General features: G+C 42.1%; 1 protein-coding gene across 2 annotated transcripts; it reads left to right on the top strand.

Annotated features, from left to right (window-relative positions):
* The first annotated feature begins 1558 nt into the window (after positions 1–1558).
* Positions 1559–26524, top strand: nkd2b (NKD inhibitor of WNT signaling pathway 2b). 2 transcript variants are annotated; one of them, XM_044360336.1, is made up of 10 exons: positions 1559–1861; positions 1985–2011; positions 2136–2227; positions 21899–21959; positions 22682–22809; positions 24185–24280; positions 24439–24580; positions 24849–24906; positions 25026–25150; positions 25292–26524. In XM_044360336.1, the coding sequence occupies exons 1-10, from the start codon at positions 1837–1839 to the stop codon at positions 25891–25893; spliced, it is 1356 nt and encodes a 451-aa protein (XP_044216271.1). In that variant the 5' UTR covers positions 1559–1836; the 3' UTR covers positions 25894–26524. The 2 variants fall into 2 exon arrangements, with proteins under 2 accessions (XP_044216271.1, XP_044216270.1); XM_044360335.1 differs by having other exon boundaries at positions 1560–1861; positions 25023–25150.
* The last annotated feature ends 199 nt before the right edge of the window (positions 26525–26723 follow it).

Below are 26723 nucleotides of genomic sequence, written 5' to 3'. Positions count from 1 at the left end.
TTTTAACACTCTGCCAGAGGAAACACACTATAAAACTGCTGAGGAGCTTTTGATGTCTGGCAGGTTGAGGAACAGCATGTTCTTCCTGGTTTTCTTTTATAAACAATGGTTTGTCTTTAGCATTTGTAGTGCATATACCTGAAGCAAATAATGTTAGTTATAGTGGGCAGCCTATAAGTGTGTACGCTCTCACCTATAGGCTTATTGGCTCTAATTCTGGTTCATTTATGATTAAAGGCCTGAGTGGAGATAGATTTAATTAAGTGTTTTTAATTAATGACCTCAATCAATGCTTTGTTTTGTTTTGTTTTGGTTTAACCATGTTGATAAAGATAGTTGCTTATTGGACAACATTTCCAAAGTCTTCTTTTTATAAATTAGCAAGTAGCCTGATATGATTAATACAAAAAAAATAGTTGTTGTGTCTCTGTTATAAATAGGCTATACTGTACCTTGGAAACCATGAATGGAACTGTACAGAAAAATACACCAACAGAGGACGCGGTTTTGCATCCAACCACACGAGTTGCCAAACACAGTGTTGAGTGCGTCAAGTTAAATAAAACGTAAGTACAACCGGATTATGAATAGATATTCCTTCAAAACTAAAACGCAAATTGGTAAATAATTGGGAGTAACTTTTAAAATAGCATAGTCAGTGATCCAATTATATTTGCCTGAAATAAGATAGCATTAAAAATTATATAAAGGAAAACCAAATAAACTTTAAAATGATAAGTCAAACAGTGCCAGGTTCTCGGATGTGAGGATTTGTTTGCTTTCTGTGTAAACTGAATACCTTTGTCTTTACTGTTTTTCAGACAAATGCTCTGAGCAGTTAACTTCTCGGTGCATCTTAGCAGCGGAATCAGGTACTTCTCAGATCAAGAAGAACAGACTTGAGAGAGAAAAACTATTGGAGCACACAGACTGGTTTTACTACCAACTTTACTACTAGACTACTAGTCCAAACAGTGGCACTATCAACGGCTGCAAATCAATCTTTTTTTTTTTTCTCTTTGTAAAATGCCATAAGCAATTTTAAGAGACTTTTGGGCTTTCTGACAAATTGTGCAGGGATTTGTCATTTTTCTTTACATTTCTTTATACTAACCAATTATTAAAACAATCGACAGGCTCAGATTAAAATGTGTGAAAATGATTTGTGCAACCTTAAAGACAATAATGACGGGCCATAGATGAAGCTATGATAATAAAATGAATGTTGACCTATATACATGGTAGACTATTATGTGACAGGATTGGCCACCGCTGACAGAGCATATTCTTGCTGTTAATTTAGAAAATGGGCAAATATTCGTATATTCTAATATAACAACAACAACAACCTTATTTTAATACCTCAGAGGGATGTCTGTTTGTCTCAAAAAATCAATTCGGGACAATTGTATTTTTAATACAGCTAATCCAAATATATTTGACATTCCTAAAAAGTGGGTTTAAACTTTTTTCAACAATTAGATGTTTTATTATTTAGAAGCGATAAGCGGAAGTACGCAGCTGTTGTCTGTGACTTGACTCCGCGTCTCTGCTGCGTTCAAAGCGCTTCCACATCCAGTCAGACTGAAGTGAAGTGTGGAGGCAGACAGCGAGCGTCTCCTCTCCGCTCAACATTTTTTTTTACACATTTATCTTCTTTCTGCTCTTAGCAGACTGATTCTTCAATGAACAAGCGATTTAATCACCAGCCTTTGGATGAAGTTGGAGTTTTCTTCTTGCAAAACAAACACAATGTGACCATGTTGAGTCACTGACTGTTTTCTCCTTGTCGGATTTCGGAGTACCTTAATTGATTCAGGGAAGAGGGACTTAAGAATGGGCAAACTTCAGTCTAAACATGGTAAGAGATGCTTTAATTAAAAGCGCTGAATTAGAACATTTTAAAGCATTTCGATTATAAAAACACAAACTAACATTTAATCGTCTGTTTTGCATCTTTGCGTCTTGGTGACTGGATCCAAAGCGTGTAAGCGCAGAGAAAACCCCGAAGGTGAGGAGAGATCCTTCTGCATGATTAGGATTTGTGGATGATGAGAATGTATTAAAGCAAAGACTGATCTTGTGAATCAGACCTGCTGATGTGTGTGTGTGTGTATTTTCTCTTCATGTCTCAGGAGACAGTTTTGTTGTGAACGCCTTCCTCCGGAGAGGGATGGAGGAATGTGAGAGGTACAGCGCGACGGATCACAAGCTGAAGACCATGCAGGTATCCATCCATCCGGATTTCACATTTATTTCCTTCTTCTTCTTCGTGGTCATAACAAGCCGAACAACAAAATCAGCCTGCTGTTCTGGCCTGTTTTGATGTAAAATTAAATGAAAAGGCTATTAAGTCTTTTTTTTTATGACTGATTATAAAGCATTTCCAAGAGTTAAAAAAATCAGGATGCAGTGAAAATCAATTTATTATGGTGCTGTCAAAACGGTAAAAGAGTGACTTTTATTCTTCAAAGTAATCCTTGCATTCACTCCTGCTATGCTGTATGAGCATCACTCCTGTTCCTAACAAAACTCATTATAAAAACAAAGTGTGCCAGGTGTGTGTTTTTACATTTGCTGATGATGGGATGAGTCTGTCAAGCACTTCAAAGTTGTCTGAATGAGGCTGTTACATTCCCTCCTCCTGTAAGATGAGATGAGAGCTTCTCGACTGAAGGGCAGTGCTGATGTCTTTGCAAAGTTGTAGCTTGTTGTTCTTTCTGTCACGTCTGGCTCTGACACAACAGTGCAGCGGTTATTCCCCTGCCAGCATCATTGGATGGGTTATGACAGCCATGAGCCCCGCGTGTGAAGCGGCTTGGCAAAGCGGCACACACGCACTCACACACACACACACACACACACACAGACAGACACACAGACTGGATGGAAAGGTAGTCGTTTCTCAGCCTGCGGGATATAAAGTTTGCTCTTGTGGCTGCTGGCATCATGACTCAGGGCTGTGTCTTTTTCCTCAATGCCTCCCATTCTAGTGCTGCTCCCAGTGGGCAGCCCTCTGTGGCATAACATTACATCACTTCAATTAGCGTGTCGTTTTTGAGGGGTACGAGAGTCCTGAGCTCTCAGACAGAAAACTGCAAGAAGTTCACACAGAGGTACTGACAATCTGTACGGTGGGTGGTTGTAATAGTGGAAGAGTTATGGATTATATCAGGACTATAAACCGCCCACTCATGGCAAATTAAAAGAGAACTTTACTCTGCTTCAGAGGAGTTGGAGTTCACACTCCCCTGAAGGGAAACCACCAAAAAGGCATAAGCTTGGCACTTATTAGTGGGTGGGTCCCACCCTCACTTCTATCAAATCATGGCTCTGATTTATTTATTTTGTGTCATTAGTTAGTTACATTAGAGGCTCGTTCACAGACTAGAATGGAATAATCTTCAACGTTTAACCAGTCAGCCTTTTACTTTTCCTGTTTTATTTGAAACTTAAAGGAATTATTGAGCAGAATGAGGTGGACAGAACAAAATGCAATCATGTTACTGCATGTATGTGTGTTGGTGGTAAAATAATGCTAACTAAGTACTTTTTTTGTGGCAGAAACTAACATCGTAACTACTTTTTCCATGCATTTCCCTTTGCTCCTGTAGTATTCTGTTGCCATTTCATTCAGGCAACATATTCAACCACTGACAACAGTAAGATTTCTTTATTCACTTGAGTGATCACCAGAATCTTTAGAAGATGAAATTAAATGTCACTATAAACCCAATTAAGATTTCTATATCACTTATTTATAGTGTTTTTTTTAATCAAAGCAGGTATAATGTGTTGGGTGTAACTTTGCCCAAGGCGTGATGTCAAGTATGAAATGCCAAATAAACCAGTGTGTGCGGCAAGAAATGATTATGTTCACTGTCAATTAACCTGCTGGGTTATTTTCTCAATTCATTCAATAATCAAATCATCTCACGTTTGGCTTTTTTGCTTTAAAAAATTACTGATACAATTAATGTAAGTATGAAAATAGTTGCCGATTGATTAATTTTCTGGCAATACATCAGTCGACTGATCATTTCAGCTCTAAAACCAGTACCATGAATGAAACAGATATGATAACAAACAACATGTAACTGCCTGCTCATACAGTGACAGCTCTATTCATGCTGTTTGAAATGGGCCCACAGTATGCCTACATTAATGTAAAGAGAGATGATGTCCCTGGCGATGTTTTTCATGCTGTATAGCTTCCCATCAAGCTGACAGACTTCCAGCTCAGTAAAGACAACAACACCATTTCCTTGTTTGATCCCACATATCGTTAATTAATTCCTTGCAAGGATCGGATTACGATGTCACTTTTCCAAATATAATTATTGGATTATGGGTTCTTAGATGTCTGGGGTTTAGACCATGATTAAACAAGTCTAAGTCAAACAAGAAAAACATATTATTTAATGTCTCTCTTTTTTTTGGAGGATTTGAAGTTTGTTACAAGGGTTTTTAGATCAATTTCAGCCACATTTGCCACAAAGTGTCTGTCTCTCGTCATGAGTGGCCCTCACCAGATAGTTTCACCATTTAGCTGCAGGGACAGTCACGATTACTTATGATTTTTATATAGGAGGAGATTGGCCAAACACGCTGTTTAGCTTTGACCATCCCCCCTCCTCATTGTCAAATGGGGGAGTAGGATTCCTGAGCTGTCTGGCTGCGACTTCAAAGCGCAGAGCTGAGTTATAAAAGGGCTCTGATATCAGTGGAGCCTCCGAACCCTCACCCCTCTATCCCCCTGCCCTGTGCTGGGGGATGGGCTGAGAGATGGACTACTATCGGGGGGGGGGGGGGGGGGAATAAAACAAGCACTAACATAGTTCGCACCCAACATCAGTCTGTGTAAACCAGTGAATCTCCTCAATAAAGCAGTCATTTTTATCCTACAATCTGTGAAGGCTTTGCTATGCTTTAGAAAGAAATATCAAAAGATCAAAGGATACAAAGACCTGTTTAAATATTTATTTTGCTGCAAACCATGATTCAAGATTGTGGCTGGCAGGCTGCCCTTAGTTTGTAGTCTTGAAGTTTTCCTTGTTAAAGTGTGGCCTATCAGGCCTATGAGTGGACAAAGAAAGGGGGAGTGATTCAGCAGGATGACTAGGATCATCCCGGAAAGAGTCATCAAGATTTTGACACTTCGTTGCAGGTGTTCAAGACAAGTCTAACCTGTCCAAGCACCTGATGTAGTGTAGGAATATCGTTAGGTCCGAAGTCCAACGTCCCAAAAAAATGAGTCTGTAGTTATTGAATATGTAAAATACAGAAGGGCAGTGCATCCCAACCATGTACTTATCCAGAGCAGTGTGTTCATTAGTGGAAGAGCTCTGTGAAGGTTCACTGTGTTTCACCTCTGGAAACATCAACACATCAACAGGCCAGACCCTCACACATACACACACAGACAGACAGACACACACACACTCACAGTGCTTCATTTTGGAGCTTCAAACAGACATGCTTGGATGCCCAAATAATGACAGGTTAATTCAGCCTTTCAGCACCATCTTTTGTCTCAAAACTTCCCACAGACTTGGCCTGTGAGGAGGGAGTGTGTCAACATTTTAAATTCCACAACAAAGAGCTTTATTATTCCACTTTGAAAGGTTAATAATATCACACTTGAAGTAAAAAGGCTCGGTTAGGGATTCAGTTGGATGTAATGATGTGCCAAAAGCTCAGAGACACAAATTTATTTTGACTTACAGAGAGTTACATAGCACTCGCCCCTCAATAATAAATTAGGTTTAAGAGCAGAGTTCCCAAGCAGCTCACTAAACTAATTGTAAGCTAATGTTTTTTTAACAGTCATTTGGAATCTGTGAATAAGACTTTCCCCTTATATAAAAATCCTCATTTGGCAATCCTGCTCAAAATGGATGTTTTGTTTGGACAATATTGCTGCTGGGCATTTGGGTATATCTTCTAGTCGCCATGTTCATTTTGAGTAAGCAGTATTTGATTTGGATCTGTGGCAGGGATATCTGTGTAATCTTGAGGCTGTGGCCTTAAATGACATTTTATTTTTCAGTACACAGAGCTGCAAATTTGAAACTGAGGTCATTCTTTTTAGTTTTCGAACTCTGAATACTGAAAACAACAATGCAGCTGGTGATCCTTGATTTAAGACATTTTCTTGTCAGCAACATCTCATGACATTTCACTTCCGCCTCCCTCATGACCACAAATAATTAAAAAAAAAAAAGCACTTCCATGTTGCAGCACTAGCAGGGAGCGATCTATAGTGGAGACAAAAAAGGTGTGCTCATATATGTGTTGCTTTTGAAGGGAGTTGAAGGCATTTGGAGAGTTTGTTTTTTTCCACCCCTTCTCTCTCTCTTTTTTTTTTTTTTTTTTTTAAATTGGCTTCACAAGAAGGCGAGCTGTGAGCCTTCATCTCTGAATGAAAAGCATGTGGCTGGCATCCAGAACAGCGGGGTCTTTCAGCACGGCCCCGGCAGACATCTGTTCCTGGTTTGTACAGCAAAATCCTGGAGCAGGGCGAGGGGCTGTGGTGGGAAGGGGGTGCGAGGGTGGCGGGGAAGAGGAAAAGAGGAGGAGTGGGGGTTTAAGGGTGTTTTTTTTTTTCTTGGGGGAGATATTTGAGGGGTTTTAAAGGTAGTGGGGGAAGGGGAGTAATAGAGAGCCTCATCCGCGTTGACCACTGCATTGTTCTGGCAGGCAGAAGCTGACCATTGATCTCACCTATATTAACTTGTAACAGCTGTTCAACATGCAAATCACACCATCTCTCCTGGGACTTCTTTTTTTTTAGTTGCCATTTGTCTAGAATAAACATTCACCTCTCTGTCAGTGTAAACATCATCACCTGGTCGGTTCCGACACTCGTCACAAGTGCAAAATGCTTGTTTTAGCCTCTTCTTTCATGTTCGAGTGTTCAAGTGTGTATCACCACATGGCTTCACCTGTGACTCAGAGGCTGAGCCTTTCTCTAACTCTGTCTGTGAATGACTGACTGAGAGGAAAAGAGTGGTTTGTGTGGCCTGTGCCTCACAGAGAAAGACATTAGGACACTGCAGGCAGATTAAATGTTTATTTTTTCTAAGGATATTTATACTGTCTGAAGTACTTTGAAGCAGTTTGCTCACTTTCACCCTAATTCCCCTGTGACCAGCTCTCATGAGGGGAGCAAGACCTCTTTCTGGCCATCAGGAGGAATCAAAGAGCTGTTGGCTCACACATTGGCTCACAGTTCTTTGGCACAAACCAGGGCCGATTTAACCTTCTGGGGGGCCACTGGGCAAAAAATGAGTTATGGGCTCCTATTTAAGCCCCTACCCCCCTGATTTTTGGGTCATAAGTAGATTTTTACACATGGGCCCCTCTACCAGACAGGGCCTCAGGATATGATGAGCCACCTTGAATCCATCACTACTTTGGTTTTATTTGTGCTTTAGTGGTGCACTTCACTTATCAGATTACAGACTAATTATACCATAATTATAAAACTACAGACCAATTGCCACAAAGGCAACCTGAGGCCTGAAAGGTCTATTAAAGGAACAGTTTGACATTTTAGAAATTGTGTTTACTCGCTTCACTGCTGAGCCTTATATAAGAATAATGATACCACTCTCAGTGTTTCCTCTAGGTTGACTGCTTTGGGGTGGTGGGATGGGCCACGTTCTTTAATTATGATGTTATGTAATTACAATAATATAATGGTCTGTAATTACAATATTACAGAACAGTTAAAGGAGTCATATTTTATAAGTCTCCTTATTTTCTATTTTATTTCCTTGTGATCCATTCAGAACATTTTTTTTACAAAGTCATGCTAGCTTCTAGCATCCTCGTCACTGTCACCAGATTCAGGTTGGGCACGTTTAAAAAACGCATATTTTGGCCTGAATTTCAGACATTTGGGGTTGACATCTATCCATCTTTTGGCCAGATTACATTGATAAATTACTCTTGTTGGCTTTTTACTCGCCAAGCTTTTATTGCACTCACAGTAACGTAACAAGTGTAGCTGTCGTCAACTCGCATAACGTTATCTTATACTTCATTTGTCACTCCTCTGCTCTGATCTGTGTGTGTGTGGAGGGACTGAGCCCCACCAGAGAGCAAAGGAGAGGAGAGAAACTACTGCGACCGTAAATGACAGCAAAATGCAGTAGAGACTCTCACTCTGACCTGAAATGAAACGAGTGCACGTAAATAACGTACATAACATAAATAAAGTATTTTGTTTCTTTCGGGGGGGGGGTCCATGTCAACAGTTGCCCAGGCAACGACACAGAGATTGACTTACGTTTCAGAACAGCGCCGCACAGAGGCTCTGAAATGCAAATGATTATTGATTTCCAAATAAATGGATATTTGCTGTAATTTTTGGCATTAAAAAATATTCTTTTGGCTTGTTGTGGGTTCTCCGTGGCCTGGCGGCTCACCAGGCCGGTACAGTTATAGGTGAAACAATGTCTCTCATATCTGTAAATATGTTGATGGAACCAGCAGCTCATTAGCTTAGCTTAGCACAATGACTGGTTTAAACCAAACCAAAATGTAAAAATTACAAGTTGTGCTTTTATGAAGCTAATCTTCTACATAATGGCCAAATCGTGTGACTACAGTGTCACATGATGCTATTGGGCCCAAAAAGACTTTTTCCCATAGACTTAAATTGCAAAAGAGACGTCTAAATCAGCAGATACATTTTTTTAGCGTCACAACCCAGCAAAATGACGTGTTTCCCTATCAGCATTTGATCTGTACAGTCCCATAAGATTTAGAAAGTCTAGAAGAGCCACATGATTGAATCATTTTACCTCCATTCAAATTAGCCAGAGGGCTGAACCGGAAGTTAGCAGTCTCGGCCGGTGGACATCTCTAGTGAGCATGCTCCACGGGCGCATTGGGTCAATAGAGCGTGCGCAGTGTGTTTTCAGAAAGTGGCTTTTTTGGCTTCATGTGCCACTGACCAACTTTCATAGGAATGATTGGGGTGCCGCCTCTGACGCTGTTTCCAATTCTCTTTATACATCCATGAGACAACCTCATGTTGCAACAGACAGGAAGTCATTGCACGTGGCCAAGAAATAGTCCAGCACATAACCCTCCAATATAACCACAACTTGTCCATTTTACATTTCATTTTGTGTGCCGATTAAACAAAAGAGATACAGTGTCTTAATTAGTGGTCTTTAGAGGTGCTGGGAGGTGGCAGATTTTGTTGCCATCAAACAGTCAGGCTACCTGTGTCCCCCTGTTTCCAGTTTTAATGCTAAGCTAAGCTAACTGGCTGCTGGCTGTAACTTCATATTTAACATACAAACACTATCGTCTCCTCATCTAACTCACAGCAAGAAAGCAAATAAGCCTATTTCCCACAGTGTTGAACTATTCCTTCAACATATAATATTGTAATGTTGATATAAGCATTTAAGTACCATAAGTCTAGCTATATTTGCCAAGAGTATTATAAAACAGCTATATCAGCCTTGATACACAAAGTAGCTTTGACAGGTTTTTGGGATTTAAGGAGGCAGTGTGACGTGTGACATGTTGTCATATATATATATATATATTTATATTTATATACTGTATATATAACAGCGTTTCATAAATGCCACTCAGTCAGTTATACTTCATGACATAAATATTAATTTACATTTCTTCTTTAGCTCAAAGGAGAATTGTAAAGATTTAGGCAAGAAAAATGGTAGTCACTCCACTTCCTTCATTATTGGAGCTGTTATCTGCAGACATATGGAATGAAGATCTGTCGCCTTTGGAGCTTTCTCAGTCCCATTATCGCTGCTTTGAAGTCGCTTACATCTTGTCACTGCTTTTCATGATATTTATGAGATATCTGTTTCTGTACTTCAGAGAGATCAGTGCAGCTTCACTGGGCCAAATTGCAGCAAGTCATCACGCGTGCAATCGTATGTGAATATCTCAACATGCTGAATGGAGACCATCCCAGGTTTTCAGTGACACTACATGACCTGGACATGCGTGGTCACTGATGACAGCAGGGAGACCTCACTTCCCCTGCACAGTTAGTGCAGCAGTGTGTGTGCTGGTGGCTGTTTGGGGCAGCCCCGCCGAGGGTTAACACTGGTCCGTGTCTTTGCTCTCGCTCCCTGCCAGGGGAAAGAAAATACCTGAAGCTGGAGCCCAGTGCTTAGCGCTGACATTTTTGGCAAAGGCTGCTGGATCCAAGTCTGTGTTTGATCTTGTGCTTCTCCCAGCCAAGTACAACACCGGGAGACTCAAAGGTTATTACATTTTAGTGTGTAAGGTATGTTTCCACATAAACCCCTGTTCCCCCTTAGAAAGCTTTAGCTCTTTTCCAAGTGGACTTCATTTCGCAAGCCTTAGAGCAGCCAGGGGAATATTATATTTTTTCAGTTATGGTTGTTGGTGGTGTTATTATATGCTGTCATTATAGCCATTGTTAATTGAATACATTGTTTTCATCTACATCTTCAGTCAGTGAGGCATGTGATGAGCTCAGTGACGACACAGGAAGCTCCAGACATGTATAACTTATCATAGGAGACATTGTAAATCTATTTTTGTTCAACGTTTAGTTGTTTTAAATATTTGTAGATTGAGATGGAGAGTTGAGAGGTTTTGCTTGTTTGCTTAATGAGGACAGGGGATTCCTCTTTTGGACATGAATTTGTTATTCTATGAAATAGGGCAGTGGAAACTTGAGATTGTCTCCACAAAGGTCAGATGCTGACCTGACATATATTCCACAATGCAAGCATTGGGGAAACTAAATAGTTGTGTGCAGCACAATACACTGTTAGTCATAAATCCTAGACACAAATACCTCTATTTTTGTTGCTTGTGGGAGAAAAAACATACATTGGAACAGAGACGGAGTCAGACATTGAGTTGGAAAAACAAACAGCAATGCCAGAACAAAAATAATCTCTAGAATTAATGTAAAATTCAACTTTGTGTTTTTGAGCTATTCATAAGCACTGTTCATATTGTGATGCAATGTCCATCTAGCTTTGGCTCTTCGGTAGGTTACATTCACTTTCTGTGTTGTTCTTGTATAAAAAGCCTTCAGAGTCACCCCTGAATGCTTAGAAACTTCATCCTTGCTCCACATTCCTGAACCTGACGCCCTGCTAGTTTTGAGGCTTGAGAGTGAAACACCACACACACCACAAACCCTGACTTCCTGTATGCTAAAAAAAAAAAAGCCCAGCGGAGGGCACCCAGAGCTGCTGGCATTGTTACTCATTGTTATGTTGCTGTGCTGCATGAAGCCTCTGCTATTTAAAGTATTCTTTTTGTATAAATCTCACAGTTGTCTAGGGTGTTAGGTCTACAGTTTACACTCCAGGTGTCTCTTATGAGATTTAGGAGAGTCACTATAATTTCACATGTTTATTCCATACAAGGAGTCAAAACATTTAGTTCATTTAATGTTCAAGGTAACCTTGGAAAAAAGGTGGAATTTATAGCAGTGCTTTGTTCATAGGTGGACAGACTTTACACTGAATCCAGCTTCCTGTCCTCCATTTTCATGCACAGAATGCTATAACATAAGACTTATCAAACACACCCAAATCCAGACCCCTGAGGAGTTAGGCATCTCTCTCTCTCTCTCTAGTCTGAGCTGTGCCTCCCCCCTCTTGGGGACCCCAAGCCTGCACATGTGTAGGTATCGCTATTACTCAGCTCATAAAACGCCACAGTCCCATCTGAAAGTGGTTAGCTGTTGAAACACACTAGCAGCTTCAAAGCTTGGAACCGGGCTCTGCAGACAGCGCAGGCCTGGCCCTCCTGCACATCACATTCTCGCTCCCCGATGGGGAACGGCTGCAAACTTGCTTTTGTTACACAAACCTGTTCCCGTCATCAAAACCCTCAATGGGTCTCCATTAAAAGGAAGTGGTTTATTTTTGTCATGGGTGGTAATTTTTCTGGGGAATATAATTTAAAAACCAATGACTGCAGAATGATTCTTCTTAGATATTCAGAAAAAAGAAGAATTCAGCGGTTCCTTACATCCTACGTTGATGTATTTATATGCCCAAACACCTTTTGTGCTTTTTCTATATGTGACAGAAAGGGAGGGAGAGGATAAAACAGTGCTGAAAGAGGCCACTGTTCTCATTTCCTCTGAGGGCAGCCTTCTTTTCTTCCCCCACCCATTTCTTTCCTGAGCCCATCCACTTCAAAAGCTGACCTGGCCCTGTGTGCCATGTAACATGTTTACCTAAAGGCTCATTTCAAATAAACAGCAGTTCTCCTTAAGATGCCTTCCCCCCTCACTGAGGGCCTTTCAGAGACACCATCTGCTCATAGGAGGAGCTCCACAAAGAAAACGCACTCTTCTAAATCTGGATTTTATTTCATGATATGCGGCTGAATGAAAAAAAACCCACTCAGCTCACAATAAACCAAAATGTGTTTTAAAAAAATACCAATATAAATATAAAAAAATATACATATGTTGAGAAAAGCTGCTTTTCAAACTTATCTGTAACAATGAAAATTTTAGGCAGAAGACTCACCTATAAATGAATACAGCAAAGTTCTCAAATAGTAGCTCAGCAAGGTCTCGCTCTATAACCAGCACCTAGTTCTTCGTGTTGATAGGGGCCCAACCGATCCTATCACTTCAAGAATGCCAGTGTATCAGAATATCTGAACTTTTACCCCCAGTGTCATGTGCTCAGCCTTGAGAACTGCTCTATCCCGGTAGCACCTGATTATCTCATAGCTTTTACGGTGTTATTGCACATCAGCACCTTGTGCTTTTTGAAGCATAAATCCTCTTTCAAGGACCTTTATCAAACATGAAGTGTCACACTTGGTGCGTTCAAGTGGACCGCTTCCAGACTTTGCTGTGCTCTACACAACAAGACTCCCATCAGGCTTGTAGCTTTACACCCGAGATAAGATAAGAATATACAAGCAGCTAAGCTAAACTAACTTTAAGTGCAGCCTTGTAGAGTTGGTTTCCAGTAATTATGGCTGTGAAAGCAGCAGCTCTCTGTGCGCTCTGCTGCAAAAGCTGAGCTGGAGAAGAAGGTGGAGCTGAGCTGAGCTGCCCTCTGCACCATAGCCTTTTGATCTCTGCTTGTGCCATGGATGAATTACGTTCCAGAATTTCACACTGGGGAACAGTGTTTAAGACACACACAGCAAGTCTGTCAGGTCACTAAAGTGCACACATGGCAGCTTCGGTCCAAAAGGAAAGAAGCACAGATGTTACAGTCTAGTCGACAGTGGCCTCAAAAGCTCTACTTGGCATAATTCTGTGATGTGTCACAGTAAAAGTAGAAATTATAATGCACGATTTGTACTATGAATCTTGGAAATTCCTGTCTTGTAACTACGATTTCAAAAGAAATTCATCGTAGGCATACGCTCATATCCTCTCTTTTCTCGACCAGTAATTTTCTTTGAGAATAATTCAACAGAAATATGGATGAGCTTTGCATGATTTTTGGTGCATCAGTAATTGGCCCATGTGCAGCTTTTCTTTTTTCTATATCTCATCTGTTCATCTTCAGCTTTCAACTTTGTCCCCTTTTTTTTTTTCATGGGAAGTTGCATCTCAAATGCCAAAGCATTACAGCCACTGGCCCTTTGGCAATGGTCCATTTTACATATCCAGGCTTCCCACATCGTCTGAAGATCGTGGAGTCTCCTCTGCTTCCTGTGCCCAGCAGGAGTGTATTTTTAGGAATCCTCAGGAAAACACTTGGTGTTGACCCTCACATGACCCCCTGTCCAGTTCCAGGCCTGTGAGGAACTTCACAGCTTGGAATTAAGCCTGTTCTTGCAGTGTCAAGAATTCTCCTGCTCTTTGAGACTGACAATCCCCAGCGGCTGCAGGAGACAGTAGTGCCGGACAGTGAGAGAGTAAGGGAGACAAGAGATAAAAGAGGGGCAGCAGTTCTTTTTTTTTTTTGCATGTGTCAAATTTAAAGATATCTAGTGTAAAAAAAAAAAAACTGTGCAGCGCTCTGCAAAGCCAAGACACTTTTATCCAAACTATGCTGGCAGGATGGCCTTAAATATTTCATAGCAAGGAGGAACAGTACCAATTATGCAAAGAAGTGGTGTGTGCTGAGACCTGAGGTTTGGCAAGTGTTATTGAGAATTGTAAGGCTATAGCAGATGAGTTATTAGAAGCTCTGCCTGTCTACCTTGGTTATTTGTTGCATCCTGCCGCACTGAACTCTGTGTTTTGGCTCTCTCTGCCCGGCAAGCCTGATTCCCCCTGAGGGCTGAATGCAATAATAGTACAGTACAACAGCCGTCCGTCTCTGCTTGCCCAATATGCCTCCCAGATGGATGTGTTGAGAGTTCATGCTACATTACTTGCTGATTGGTCACGGCTGCACAAGCTCCTCTTATCATGGGCAGTCATATGGATCTGTACTTCTCTGTGTAAGTTACCCATAGGGAGCAGTAACTAGTGGACTATAGAGCTGTGGTGTTGACCCTGAACCTGTTCTTATCCTGATGGAAGACATGTTGAGGAAACCAGCAAGCAGCTCATCCACCAGCAAGCCGCAAGCCTTTAACAGCAGGAGCGCAAAAGAAAATTCGTTGTGGATTAGATAGACAGCATCATTCAAGTGTGTACTCTGCATGTAAACTTGGACAGTGTTGCTGCTCTTCCACACTGGCGCGCAGCTGTCCTTCCCAACATGGTTTGTTTACATTTCTCAGTCACCCACAGGAGCACTGTAACGCCTGTAGCTCCACCAGCCTCCAACCACAGAGCCTCGCCCCTATGAACTGCCAGGCCTGGTTTTCAAAGTTGTGACTTAAATCCCTCTCAGCTTAACAAAATGAGCAGTGAAAACAGCGGTGTTGGTGGTTATCTTGCAGGTGAGAGCAATTATTTCTGACATCTCAATACTAGACAGACAGCTGGGAACCTGACACTTATTACAGTACACAAAAAGAGCCCTTACAGGTGAGAGTGATTGTGTTGAAATGGTTTTCACACAGCAGACGCAGCCAAGGCGGAAAGGTGCTTACAAAGCCTTGTATTGACTGTAACTGACAGGACAACCGGTTTGATTTAAACCAAAAAAAAAAAAAAACCCTGGCAACATGAGCAGCTGATCAGTTTCAAATACCGCTCAGCTGGACAGTCAGGGAGAGTATCTCCATGACTGCTTGAGAGGTGGAGTCGCTTTTTGGACCGTAATGGGATTGGCGTCTGAGCCACCTCAACCCACAACCTGGCATTCTGAGATCCTCTGTGTTGTTTAAAGGGCCTGTGGAATGTGGAACAAATCCCCTCAGCTTTATCAGCCTGGGCGCACTCCCCATTGGCCGGGCTTAAGAGCCAGGGGCCTGCGCGGGAGCTTACAGAATTTCACATAGAGGCCAGAAACAGAGGAACATCCTGTTTGAGTCTAACCGCCTGTCCCACACTGGCTTTGATATGCCGTCGGCCTGTGCACTCGCTTCTGTCTTGTTTGTCAGGGTGTGTGTGCGCGTGATCGAAATATGTTCTTCTGTGTGTCTTCTGTCTAGTTTCTGTGTACATCTTTTTTTCTCTTGACATCTGGTTCAGCAGCATAGTTTATTTTAGAGATAAAAAGATGAGTGAATGTGTTTTGAGTCTTTTATCAAGTGAAAATGAAGAAACATTTGCTGGTTCCAGCTTCTCAAATGTGAGAGTTTGCTGATTATCTTTTCTCTCTCTTATTACTGGGAAATGAATATCTTTGGGTTTTGGACTGTTGGTGGGACCAATAAAGTTCACCTTGGGCACTAGAAAAGTGTGACAGACATTTTTAACTATTTTCACACAATTTGTAGACTAAACAATTAAGCTCTTAATTGAAAATATCATCAATAGATGAATCATTAATTAATTAATTGTTAGTTGCAGCCTTGCTTTATTTGCATTTATTAAAATGCTAAGTTAAGTTGTTTTAGTTCTTAGGACATACTAACATACTATGTTTCTTATCACCTGTTGCCTTAAGACTTGAGACTTGGACTTGATTGCTGTGAGACACTTGGTCTTTTGAGACGGCACCTGCTAAAGACTTGATAGGAAACTCGCAAGCAAAAACACTGAAGTCTTGAGTTTTTACCTGGTAAAATTCCAGAATAAAATGTAATAGAATAAAAAGAAATGATAGCTTCTGACTGTTAAAAGAAAACATTTTACTACACTTTTGTTTGAGCAGATCATTAAATGTTTGAGTGCATAACACATGGCATTGGTCATATAAAAGTCCATGCAGAGACTATTGCATTACACCACCAAGCCCTGTTACTTCTGAATTAAACCAACATGCTCTCTGTGGCTCAGTGTGTGGCACTGGATTTCAAACCTGACTTCAAATTTTTGTGTTGCGGCTATAGTTGACCGTGACATCCACTGTTTTTCTATTTCCTGTAATTGATCAAATACATTTGGGATTACGTATGTGATGAACTACTATGTCTATAATTTAATACATTTGCATAACCCAGATTCATGAGTGTGATTCCAGTCACTGGTATGAAGCACATGGTTTCCAACTCCCAACAGTAGCTGCCTGTGCAACAGCTGAGAGGAGGACACTCCATTACATCAGACTCCTATCAAAGCCCTCTTTAATGAAGGCAAGCTGATTACAGCACACAGTGACAGATGCTAGATGGTCAGCCAGTGATGCTAATCTTTGTTTATGCCAACCAGCAGGTCACAATCAAAGTGAGAGTAAGGTCAGTGTTCGGGTGAGGACGGGACAGGAGGGGCGTGAAGAGTTTAGGAGATAGTCTCTCCTGATTGAAGGGGAGCGGGTGACTTTCAGCGGTTTAGGTGCTGCTCTTACATAGGCAGGCAAGCATGCTCATCTCTCCCCACAGCTGTTGTTATACTAGGACCGAAGAGGCTTCGCCCTGGTGATTCATGTCCTGCCAAGGGAGAGGTTTTGCCTCCTGTTTGACCTCAGAGAGAGTCCTGCTACCCTGAAAGAGCCATATCTGGGCCATCTTGGCCGCATGGGGCCAGTCCAGATGACAGGATGGCATTCTGCTCTGATCTCATTGCCATTCATAGAAAGACATGTCATGACACACTGATACATAGATAAAATACCCCAATTAGTGGACAGAAGCAAATGTTAGCTGTATAATGACAAGCATTGAAAAATTACAGGGCAGGTTCACAGTTTTTCAAGTTGTGTGTCAATGAACACTGATACATTTTTCTTGCTGTAATCATTCCTCCTGTTTACACTGGCCATTAAGAGATCCCTTCATATTGCACTTTCAATGTCAATGATGGTGGACAGGAGAAAAATGTATTTAAAAGTTTACTTGAAGCTAATATGAAGCTTCGGCCGTCCGAATTAGTCAAATCAAGACAATATCTAAGTTACAGTCTTTTTAGTGCCAAATTCCATCTCTTTGTTACTATACTTCCACTGCAGCTGAACAGGAAAACACTGTCCGTTGAGACACAAAGGGGGACATTTTTACTAAAAAGACTGTACCTGCAGAAGATATCCACTTTATTTGACAAATTCAGATGGCTGAAGCCTCATATTACATTATATAGATAAACTTTTTAATGCATTTTTGCTCAAAACGAAGACTGCAGATTTTGTCCCCCATCACTTACATTGTAAGTGCATTTGGAGAGGATATTATCTCATGGCCAGTATGAACAGGAGGAATGATTACAGCAAGTAAAATGTTTGGTGTTAAAACTGTTTCAGTGCTCATTTTTTGGGCACCTGACTGTTGCTTTAAGACAGACTTGAAAAACTGTGAATTTATCCTTTGATACAACTTTTGAGGCTGAACTTGAAAAAGCTCCAAACTTGTGTATTGGTTATATACTGAATCATAAAAACATGCTTGTAGCTTGTGTTACATGATGATTATTAGGCAGACTAACTCAAATGCTGCAGTATATGCATCGCTGTTTATTTTAATATTGCTCCTCAATACTAGCTGAGGCCAGTCTACTCTGTTGACTCTGAGCACCATAATTACCCCGACTTGGATTGAAAGCTGAGGCCTGATGAACCAGAGAGAGAGAGTACTCGCTTCTCAGCCATCATCATATTTTTCTTTTACTGTCTTGCAAGAGAAGAGACAGAAATTGTGCAACTGGCCTTCTCTTCTCTCTTTAGCTCCTCATATTTTCAGTCACAGCCCCTTCCCCCTCTCCACCCCTCATCTCCCTCTTTTTTCACTGCCTCTCTTCAGTATAACCGCTCACATCTGGTTTTGAGTCAAGGCCAGGTTGGTTTCTTCTGGAATGGAGGGCTTTTATTTCTCAATGGCCCCACTCCCTCTCCAGTTTCATTCTGTGGTTCAAGAGTATGCAGTTTGTTTACGAAGCGGTGTTCCTTTCTTTGTATTGATTCTACTCAATCCTCATTTCCATCAATGGGGAACCCCCCAATCATCCCCAATTAATGGCCAGTGGGAGTGGGAATGCTGGTTGGCTGGTGGTCATCAAGGGTTTCCTGTGGCGCCCTCTGAAGTGTCAGTTCCAGGTGACTTTGTATTTCTAGAAACTGTGTACATCCTGGAGAACTCTCACTGTTAGCTGCTTAGTGTTTATGTCCCAAGGCGCTTTCTTCATCAAATTAAGGTAATAACTCAGATTGTTGGTCTTGTTTGGACAAGGAAATGCCACCTACTGTACTGTAAAAGTATTTTTTTATGCTAATTACAACTTCATATAAAAAATAAGCAATCTGAAGCATTTTAAGAAAACCACATGGCTTCAAAATTATATGAGGAAGCTTCCAGACAGTATCCTGTTTTTGTATTTCTTCCAGCATATGTTTGTACTCGGATACGCATCCAGACATCTGATCAAGTTGCCATATTTCATACCGCGAGACCAGAGGAACTGTGTAAACAATCCTCATGTTAGCCTCCCCTGTTTTTGAAGATGCGATTTTCAGAATCGCTTGTGCATCGTATGGTTTAAAGAATGGACTAAAAGAAGTGTGTGTGTGCTTATATTTAGGGGGTGAGCAAGAAGGGGGGATGTGAGAACAAAGATGTGCAGTGTTTTCTAGCGGGAGGATGGGTGGTAGGCAGGCACAGAGAGAGAGAGAGAGACTGCTGGGGGATGTCTGATGTCACCTGGTAGGGAGCTATGAAAGCTTCCCCTGGTTACCCTATCCCACATAAAAGTCTGGCAGTAGGCTGAAGCTTTAGGGAAGCTTGGCAGAAGTGCTGCATTAAACAGGAACAAACATCACACACCTCTCTGTCTGTCTCCTATGTTAAGGCGTCTGGAAGACAGAACCTGTTTACATGGAACACTGTTTTTAAAGCAAACATAGATCTTATCATCTCCTTGTCATTCCTGTTCAAGCGTCTTGTCCCACACATGTGAATTGTCAACTGTCTTCCCCTACACTCAATATCACACGCTGCATAGATGTGTAACATCATGGGTTTTCAGGTGTACGCCACTGGTGGAAAACAAGAAAACACTTTGCTTCAAAACGCTAACACGTTTGTGTAGCCTACTGAGCAGTTGTGATCTGATAGTGAAAGAATGAGAGCAGCTACATGCCAGAAAGCAGTTAATTACACATGTGGTGGGCAGATTTGAGCCCGACACCGTGGGCGATGTGGATGGAGATGCCATGTGTTTAGACGTTAAACTGCAGACTGTGGTCAGACCCAGCCTGCTCTCTCATTAGCTCCCCCAATGGTTGTAATGAGCGTGGAGGTGGTGGGGTGCTTGCATTTCTAGGAGAGGCCATGTGTTCAACACGAGCCCTGCTGGTTCCCTCCTTGTGCTCGCAGCAAGAGATCTCCAGATATCTGAATTTTAATTAGAGATCAGATTCAGTTTTGGCAGTTGGATGATTGATTCGTTTCATTATATTTAACGCTGAATCCTGTCTTTCATTTAGAGGTGCGCATACCTTGCTCTGTACACTCGTGGGAATGAGGATGAGAAGAATCAATGGTTCTCTTTGATGTTCCTCTGAGCTGCACAACAGTGTGTCTGTGTGAACTCTCTCTTCCTTACATATTGCCCTTCATTAAGGGACTGCGGTACAAAGAGGGAGAGATAAAAGCATTCAGTGCAGAGAGGAAACAACAACTTGGCTGCAGAAAATGACAAAAGATGGGAAGTGTGTGTGTTTTTGTGTGTGGATGCACATACACTGGTTTGGTTTTTAGTGTGTGTATTTGGTGATTAAAGACTGCTGCTTGTTTAGGGGCCCAGGCAGTGGTACCAGTTATCTCCACCTCTCCTAGAAGCCTTGCAGAGTCTGTAAAAATCCACCTCCACCTCTCCCACAGAGCTCCCAGGGACTGGAGTAAGCAATAGATAGGCCCTATCTCCTCTTTAACAAACCGCATCCTCCTCTGCTTCTACTCTTATCTGCTTCTCTCCTTTCCCATCTTTGTTCCTCTTATCTTCCCTTCCCTCCTTTCCCCCTTTGTGCCCTCTTTCCTCTCTGCTCTTCTTTCTTCTTTTTTCCTCCCGCTTACTTCCTGCCTCTCTCCTGTTCCCGTCTCCCTCCTCCTCTTACCGAGGCCCGACTCCCATTCTTTTGCTGTTTTCTCTCAGTGTCTCCGGTGGCCAATTTGCAGGGGGTGTCCGAGCCTTGACCCTGAGACTCAAGCGGCTCCCCTCTTCAACGGTGAAGGTCAGGGCTAGATTACAGGCTGGAGGTATCATCCTCTGAAGTGAGGAATAATCACGGGGCTCCGAGATTGTTAAATAGAACCACAGGCCCTGGCGCTGTCATTACTCTGAGAGAGGGAGGGGAAGGGGAGGGGAGAGGGGGCTCGTTCACCTAAACGCATGCAGATGTTCCGACTCTCTGAGCCTCGGCTCTGTTGAAGGTACATGGAGTTCTTTTGTTTTCTAGCATCTATCTGTTTTTTATTTGTCTCGTTTCAGTGGGCCTCCTTGATTCAATCTGGTGAGATTTTATTTCAAAGTGTGTGCGGAGCAGCTTAGAGGACTGAGAATGACGTAAATAAGATGAATCATTTGTTGTTTAAATACTTGTGGTTTAGGGCCTGTGCTGCACTTAATTTTCATTGTTTCCACAATCCAATTGTAATTAAAGAGTGGCTGAATGTGTGTGTGCAGTGTGTGCGGTGTGTGTGTGTGTGTGTGTGTGTATGTATGCACGTATGGAGACCCTGTTGCCTTTGCCTAAGTGTGGGTCTGCATTAGCACATGTGTGGGATGGATATGAATACATTGTTGCTTGTTTTATTCATGATATAGATTATTCACATGTGACAGCAGAGGTTTTTTCCTCCCTCACTGCGCCCCTTCAACTCCTTTGTCCCGCTTTTGTTATATGGCTATGGAATTGTGTATTTAATCAGTCCCATCCTATCTGCATGGAAACTTCCATCTGGCAATTATTCTCCATTCAAAATAAATATACACATGTTGCTGAGAGCTCATTGTGAGGCTTGTTTTACATAAACCAAACGTTTCAAGTTGAGTTTTTCGCCGGGAAATACAACAAAACTTTTCCTTAAACTCTGGTCTTGTTCCATCAAACTCTCCTCACTGGGTTCCATGTCAAGCGGGATGAGAACAAACAGGTTGGCTAAGAGAAACCTCAGAGGATGAAGTGCATTATGGGTTTTTTGATGGATGCGAGGGTCCGTTTGAAGGGCTCGGAAGGAATCTTGAAAGCTTGGCTGCGGCTGCGCTCCCCATGTCCCAGACAGTGAAACACAATAAGCGTGCAGATGTTCAAAGTGTTTGGCCGCGCTGGAGCCTCCAGCCCTCTCTCTCTCATCTGAGTAGGAAATGCTTTAGCTGGAACTGTTTGTTTTCTCTGTGTCTGTGGTCTGAACTGTAGATTCACTTACATCTCTGACCCCCCCCCCCCCCCCCCCCCCTCCCCTCCTCTCCCCCTCCTCCTCCCTCCCTCTTTCCTTGTCCCAGGAGTTTCCAAATGGTGAGCTGAAGGAAGGACAATTTGCAGATCAACACTGTCCCCTAGAGGGTAGGCTGAGAAGGATGTCTTTTCACTCATTGATTAGCTTTGTGCTGAATATTTTATGCTGCAGAAAACATATCTTATGTTGTATGATTGATGAACACTTAGTATGTACGATGCCATTAATAATACAACCTGAAGACCTGTGTGATATAAATTTATGCATATGTTATTTCACAAGGCTTCTATGCCCAATTGAAGTCAGGTTGAACTTAAAAGATTATCTTTAATTGGATGTTTAATTGTGCAAAAAGTGCAATGCAGTCTTTCTGCAGGCTTTCATTAGTGCATACCAAGCTTTATGGATCAGGGATAGCACTGTGCTGAGCAGCAATTATAGGGGCCAAATTCAGAAATGCATGCCGCATTATACCCTGATACAGCTGTAAATATGTAAAGAGAATTTCCTGAGCATCACAGACTATTTGAAAATGACTGTTTCACCTGCACACAGGTGGAGATAGACAAAGATGCTTAATGCACAAGCTTTAAGGACACAAAAACACAAAAAGATGCATGTACGTTTAGTGAGCTGCTTTCTTGGGAATGAATGTCATGTCATATTTGGTTACCTTACTTCTCAACAAAGGCATATTTAAGTAAGGTATATTAGCTTGTGAGGATGTCAGATTTTCTGCAGCGCAGTTACTGAACAAAACAAAAATAACTCTGTGTGAGGAATCAGTGTTTTTGTGCATTAACTTTAATGTGTGTTGTTGTGTTGACAGTGGTTCTTCCTCCAGAGAAAGCCGAGGGCTGTGAAAGCTACCTGCAGTACCTGCACTCAGAGGACGGAGAGCGAGAGATACTCAGAGATGCCACCAAAGCTCCAGGGAAGAAACGCATCAGTCTGGATGTAAGAGTTTACAATTACAGTACAACTCAAGTTCCTGCCTGAGCCCATCCTGCAGGGAGGTGCATGTTCACCCAGTGTTTCAACATTTCTTCTACTGCTTCTGCTTCTCACTCCAAAAAAACATACAGCTCAGGTGGATTGGGACGCTAAATTGCCAATAATTATTTATTCAAGTGGTTGTCAGATTTCCTCACATGACAGGATTTCTTAGGTCAGGAAAAGGTCTCTCTCTCTCAAGTCATTTACCTCAAATGTTGAAAAGAGTGTTGACAATGTTTTGCATTTCATTGAGTGAAAATTATTTAAACATTGGTTAGAAAATAAATGCATGGTGGGTAACCTCTATCCCACTGTTTTATGCCTTCACCCTGTGCACAGAACATCTGTCTGTATGTTGACGTTGCTCCAGACCATATCCTGATTGAATTTAGGGACCAATAAATAGAATAAATAGATTGTAATGTTTAGACTTGCATGTTTTAAAGAACTGCTCAGAACTACCCTTTGGTGATCACTTCTGGTTATGTGAGCTGAGGAGATATTATAGAACCATAAAGGGCCGCCTCTCTCCCTAGGGTCTCCTCTCTTGTAAACGTACACTGCTGTTCACACAGTGTCAGCTCTCCACCGTGCCTGCAGCAGGGCCTGTATTCCAGATGTTTATTTTTTCAATTACGGCCATGTTACCAGATACATCAGAATCAAAGTTGCTGCCAAAAAGTTGTAACTGAGAATAGTGGTCGTGCTCGTTTTTCCTGGAAGAAAGTAGAAAGACAAGGTCATAGTAGTAGGGCTCGCCACCCTGACTCTATTCTCTGTGCTTCTCCACACAAGTTAAAAGAAGCTGAATGGACTGTAAAGTGATCTGTTTACATGTTGAAAACCAGAATTTCAGCTGGCCCATTGCCCTGCTATATTGCTCACAGGATGTATGAATTCATTAAAAAAAAACCCACATGATTTTAAGCCTGCTATACTTCACCAGACAACCTTAAGTTGTTGCTCTTGTATTTTCTTTGGAAAGCCCTCTTCAAAGTTACCTGCACTGACGCAAGGTTTGATTTGAATTCAGATAAGAGGAGATGGTGTCATAAATCTCTCTTGTCAACCACAGGTTCTCATGCAAAATTAAGAAACGCAACTCTCATTCCCTCTTGAAAAATGTTCATAAACCACAAAGAAGACAGCAGCTGTGACGACTGAATGCACTTCTGCCCCCTGTTGTTAAAAGACTACAGTATTTGTGTTTTGTAGAAGTGTTGAGGCTTGGCTTATAATTGGCAAAAATATGCACATAGACACATTCCACTTTATATTGTGTATGTGTTTAAAGTGTGATATTACAGATTATCAGTACACATGTTTGTATGCACAGGACTTGGAGTGTGATGTTTCAGTGGAGGACGACAACCGTCAGGAGTGGATCTTCACGCTTTATGACTTTGACAACAGTGGGAAAGTGACGAAAGAGGTGTGTGTTTTAAATGTCTTTCCACTCCTTGTACTGTGCTTCTTTAGTCTTAATCTATACCGTGTCTTCTTAATAATGCTTGTCTCCTTTACATGTCATCATCATGTCAAACCTACACTTGGCCTACACTACAAGCTGTGTTTTTCCTCTCATTACAGGACATGTCCAGTCTGATGCACACCATCTATGATGTGGTTGATGCCTCTGTGAATCATTCCTGCCATAATAAGAGCAAGACTCTGCGTGTGAAACTGACCGTCACCCCAGAGCCCAGGTGCCACAGAAGAGATACAGGGACAGGTAAATAAAGTTTTTAAAACAGTATTTTACACTATGATCTCTATACGTTGGGAGCCAATAACTTAGTGTTAACTGTAGATCTGAAGATGTTGTGGATTGTTTTGGTTCTGGTTCCAGATTTCCTCTTTTCCTTGGTTCATTTTAGTCAGTGCTGCAGTTTAAAGTTATAATGAACAAGCTCTTTCTGTTTTAGCACCATATTTTTTGTTTTAAGCAGCTACCTACTGTATGGATGTCACTGAACACTTTTTCCTCTTTCCCTCTTCAGATCGCTGTCACCAAGAGGAGGGCCGTTCAGCTGACAAGCGGCTGTCCTCCTACATCAGGTTAGTACACACAAAGTATACTGTGCTTAGAGGCTGGCTTGTGTACATTGTAATAATTGTTACAGATTAAAGATTTACAGAAAGTATTCTCATTCTTTTTTGTTTTTCATTTATAGCAGCAAAGGGCAGAACAATGAGGCACCAGCCACTGAGGGTCAGCATTACTGTGTGGATGAAAACACAGAGAGGAGGAATCACTACCTGGACCTGGCTGGTATAGAGAACTACACCTCCAGATTTGATGGTAAGCTGCGTCAAATTCACAGTTATTTTACAATGATAAGTTGAAAGTTGAGTGTGGGGATGCTGAGCAGTAATTCTAACAAGAAGATTTGTCGTTCATCATACTTACCACTGAACTGCTGTCTCTGACCTCTTCCTTCAGGGAGCACTCCTGCCATCCCTCCCCAGGAGGCTCACGGTCGAAGCTGCCAGAACCAGAGCCGCTCCCGCTCCCAGGAACCAGAGCCCCAAGTTGTTCACCAGCGCCGCTCACAGATCATCAGTGATAGCTACAACCCTACAGAGTCTCGAAGCAAGGGGACACAGTTCCTCAAATCCCCCAAAGGAACCTACAAGGGAGGTGGAGGGAATAATGGAGGCAGCGGAGGTGGCAAATCCGCTAAATGTCACGGTTACCACCTTCCTCTGCAAACCATGCTGCACGGGGGTCAGGATGTGTACCACATGCCACACCAAGCCCAACCCTCCAGCCACCACCAGCACCCTTTGCAATACAGTCACAGCAAACGCCTTAGGGCCAAAGCCAGAGAGGCGCTGTCCCCGTCCAAAACCCCGCTGTCCCCTCAATCCCACCCCCAGCAACAACCCCCTGTGCCCTCTGTACTGCCAAGCCTGGAGAGAGAGCAGGTATCCGGCCCTCCTGGGAGCCCAGGGTTTGTCGTTCCTGTGGTTCAGCGCCATGAGCACCACCATCACCACGAACACCACCACCACCACCACTATCATCATTACCACCAGACATGACCACCTTCGGTGTGCAGTGACTGAAACTGTACAGGACCAACCACAACACACACAACCACACCAGTCTGAAGGACTTAACGTCATCCCATGGGAGTGTCTCACGCTCTGTCCAGGATCTTTTTACTCTCCTCTTGCAAGCTATACAGATATATCCTGAGATTAGATGTACTGAGGAATCGTGTAGTGTGATGGCAGATGATATTGGACTGGAAGGATGTTTTTCTGAAGTTATTGTGTAATAACAAAAGATGTGTGGCACAGTTTTGAAGTTTTTTTGTAGATTTCCTGCTGGGACTGCTTGCGATCGTCACCCATTTTCAGTAAGGGTACAGATACCAGAAAGCGTCAGATCGGGGGACCTTCGACGTGACATCCTTTCCCCTCTTGACATTGTTGGTTGAAGTCCCTGGAAGCTATTTGTCAGAATAGGTGTGCTGTTCTGTGTGAGACCTTTCCAAAACATGGATCTCAGGTGTAAAGGTGCTGCTGCTCTCAAGCTTTTCACTGAGGCTTCTTCGTCTTGGAGGACCTCTGTGGACTGAGGGGTTTCCTGTTTGGGGGGGGAGGGGATATGAAATCACCACTGCCAGTTTTAATGCAAAAATATCTTGCTCTATGTATAAAAAAATCTATATATGTAAACACATTTTACTGTATAATTATTATACTGTATATGCATATTTCATCATGGATATAATTATGCATATATGTATTTTGTCTTTTATATATTTTAATAAACGTTATATAGTTCATTCATATTTTTGCAGATGGTTTGTTTGTTTCTGTTCATAACACACTTGACTATGGTGTGTCTGCTGCCACTGTGTGGC

The sequence above is a fragment of the Thunnus albacares genome, chromosome 8, assembly GCF_914725855.1.
Source record: "Thunnus albacares chromosome 8, fThuAlb1.1, whole genome shotgun sequence".
Lineage (NCBI taxonomy): Eukaryota > Metazoa > Chordata > Actinopteri > Scombriformes > Scombridae > Thunnus > Thunnus albacares.
This window is presented reverse-complemented; position numbering and strand designations above follow the sequence as displayed.

Bases quoted from the DNA above. Each gene is read 5' to 3' on its own strand.
- nkd2b (XM_044360335.1), top strand. From the start codon at position 1,837: ATGGGCAAACTTCAGTCTAAACATG. The intron at 1,862-1,984 runs GTAAGAGATGCT...CTGGATCCAAAG, and splicing joins CAAACTTCAGTCTAAACATG to CGTGTAAGCGCAGAGAAAAC. The intron at 21,960-22,681 runs GTAGGCTGAGAA...TTGTGTTGACAG, and splicing joins TCAACACTGTCCCCTAGAGG to TGGTTCTTCCTCCAGAGAAA.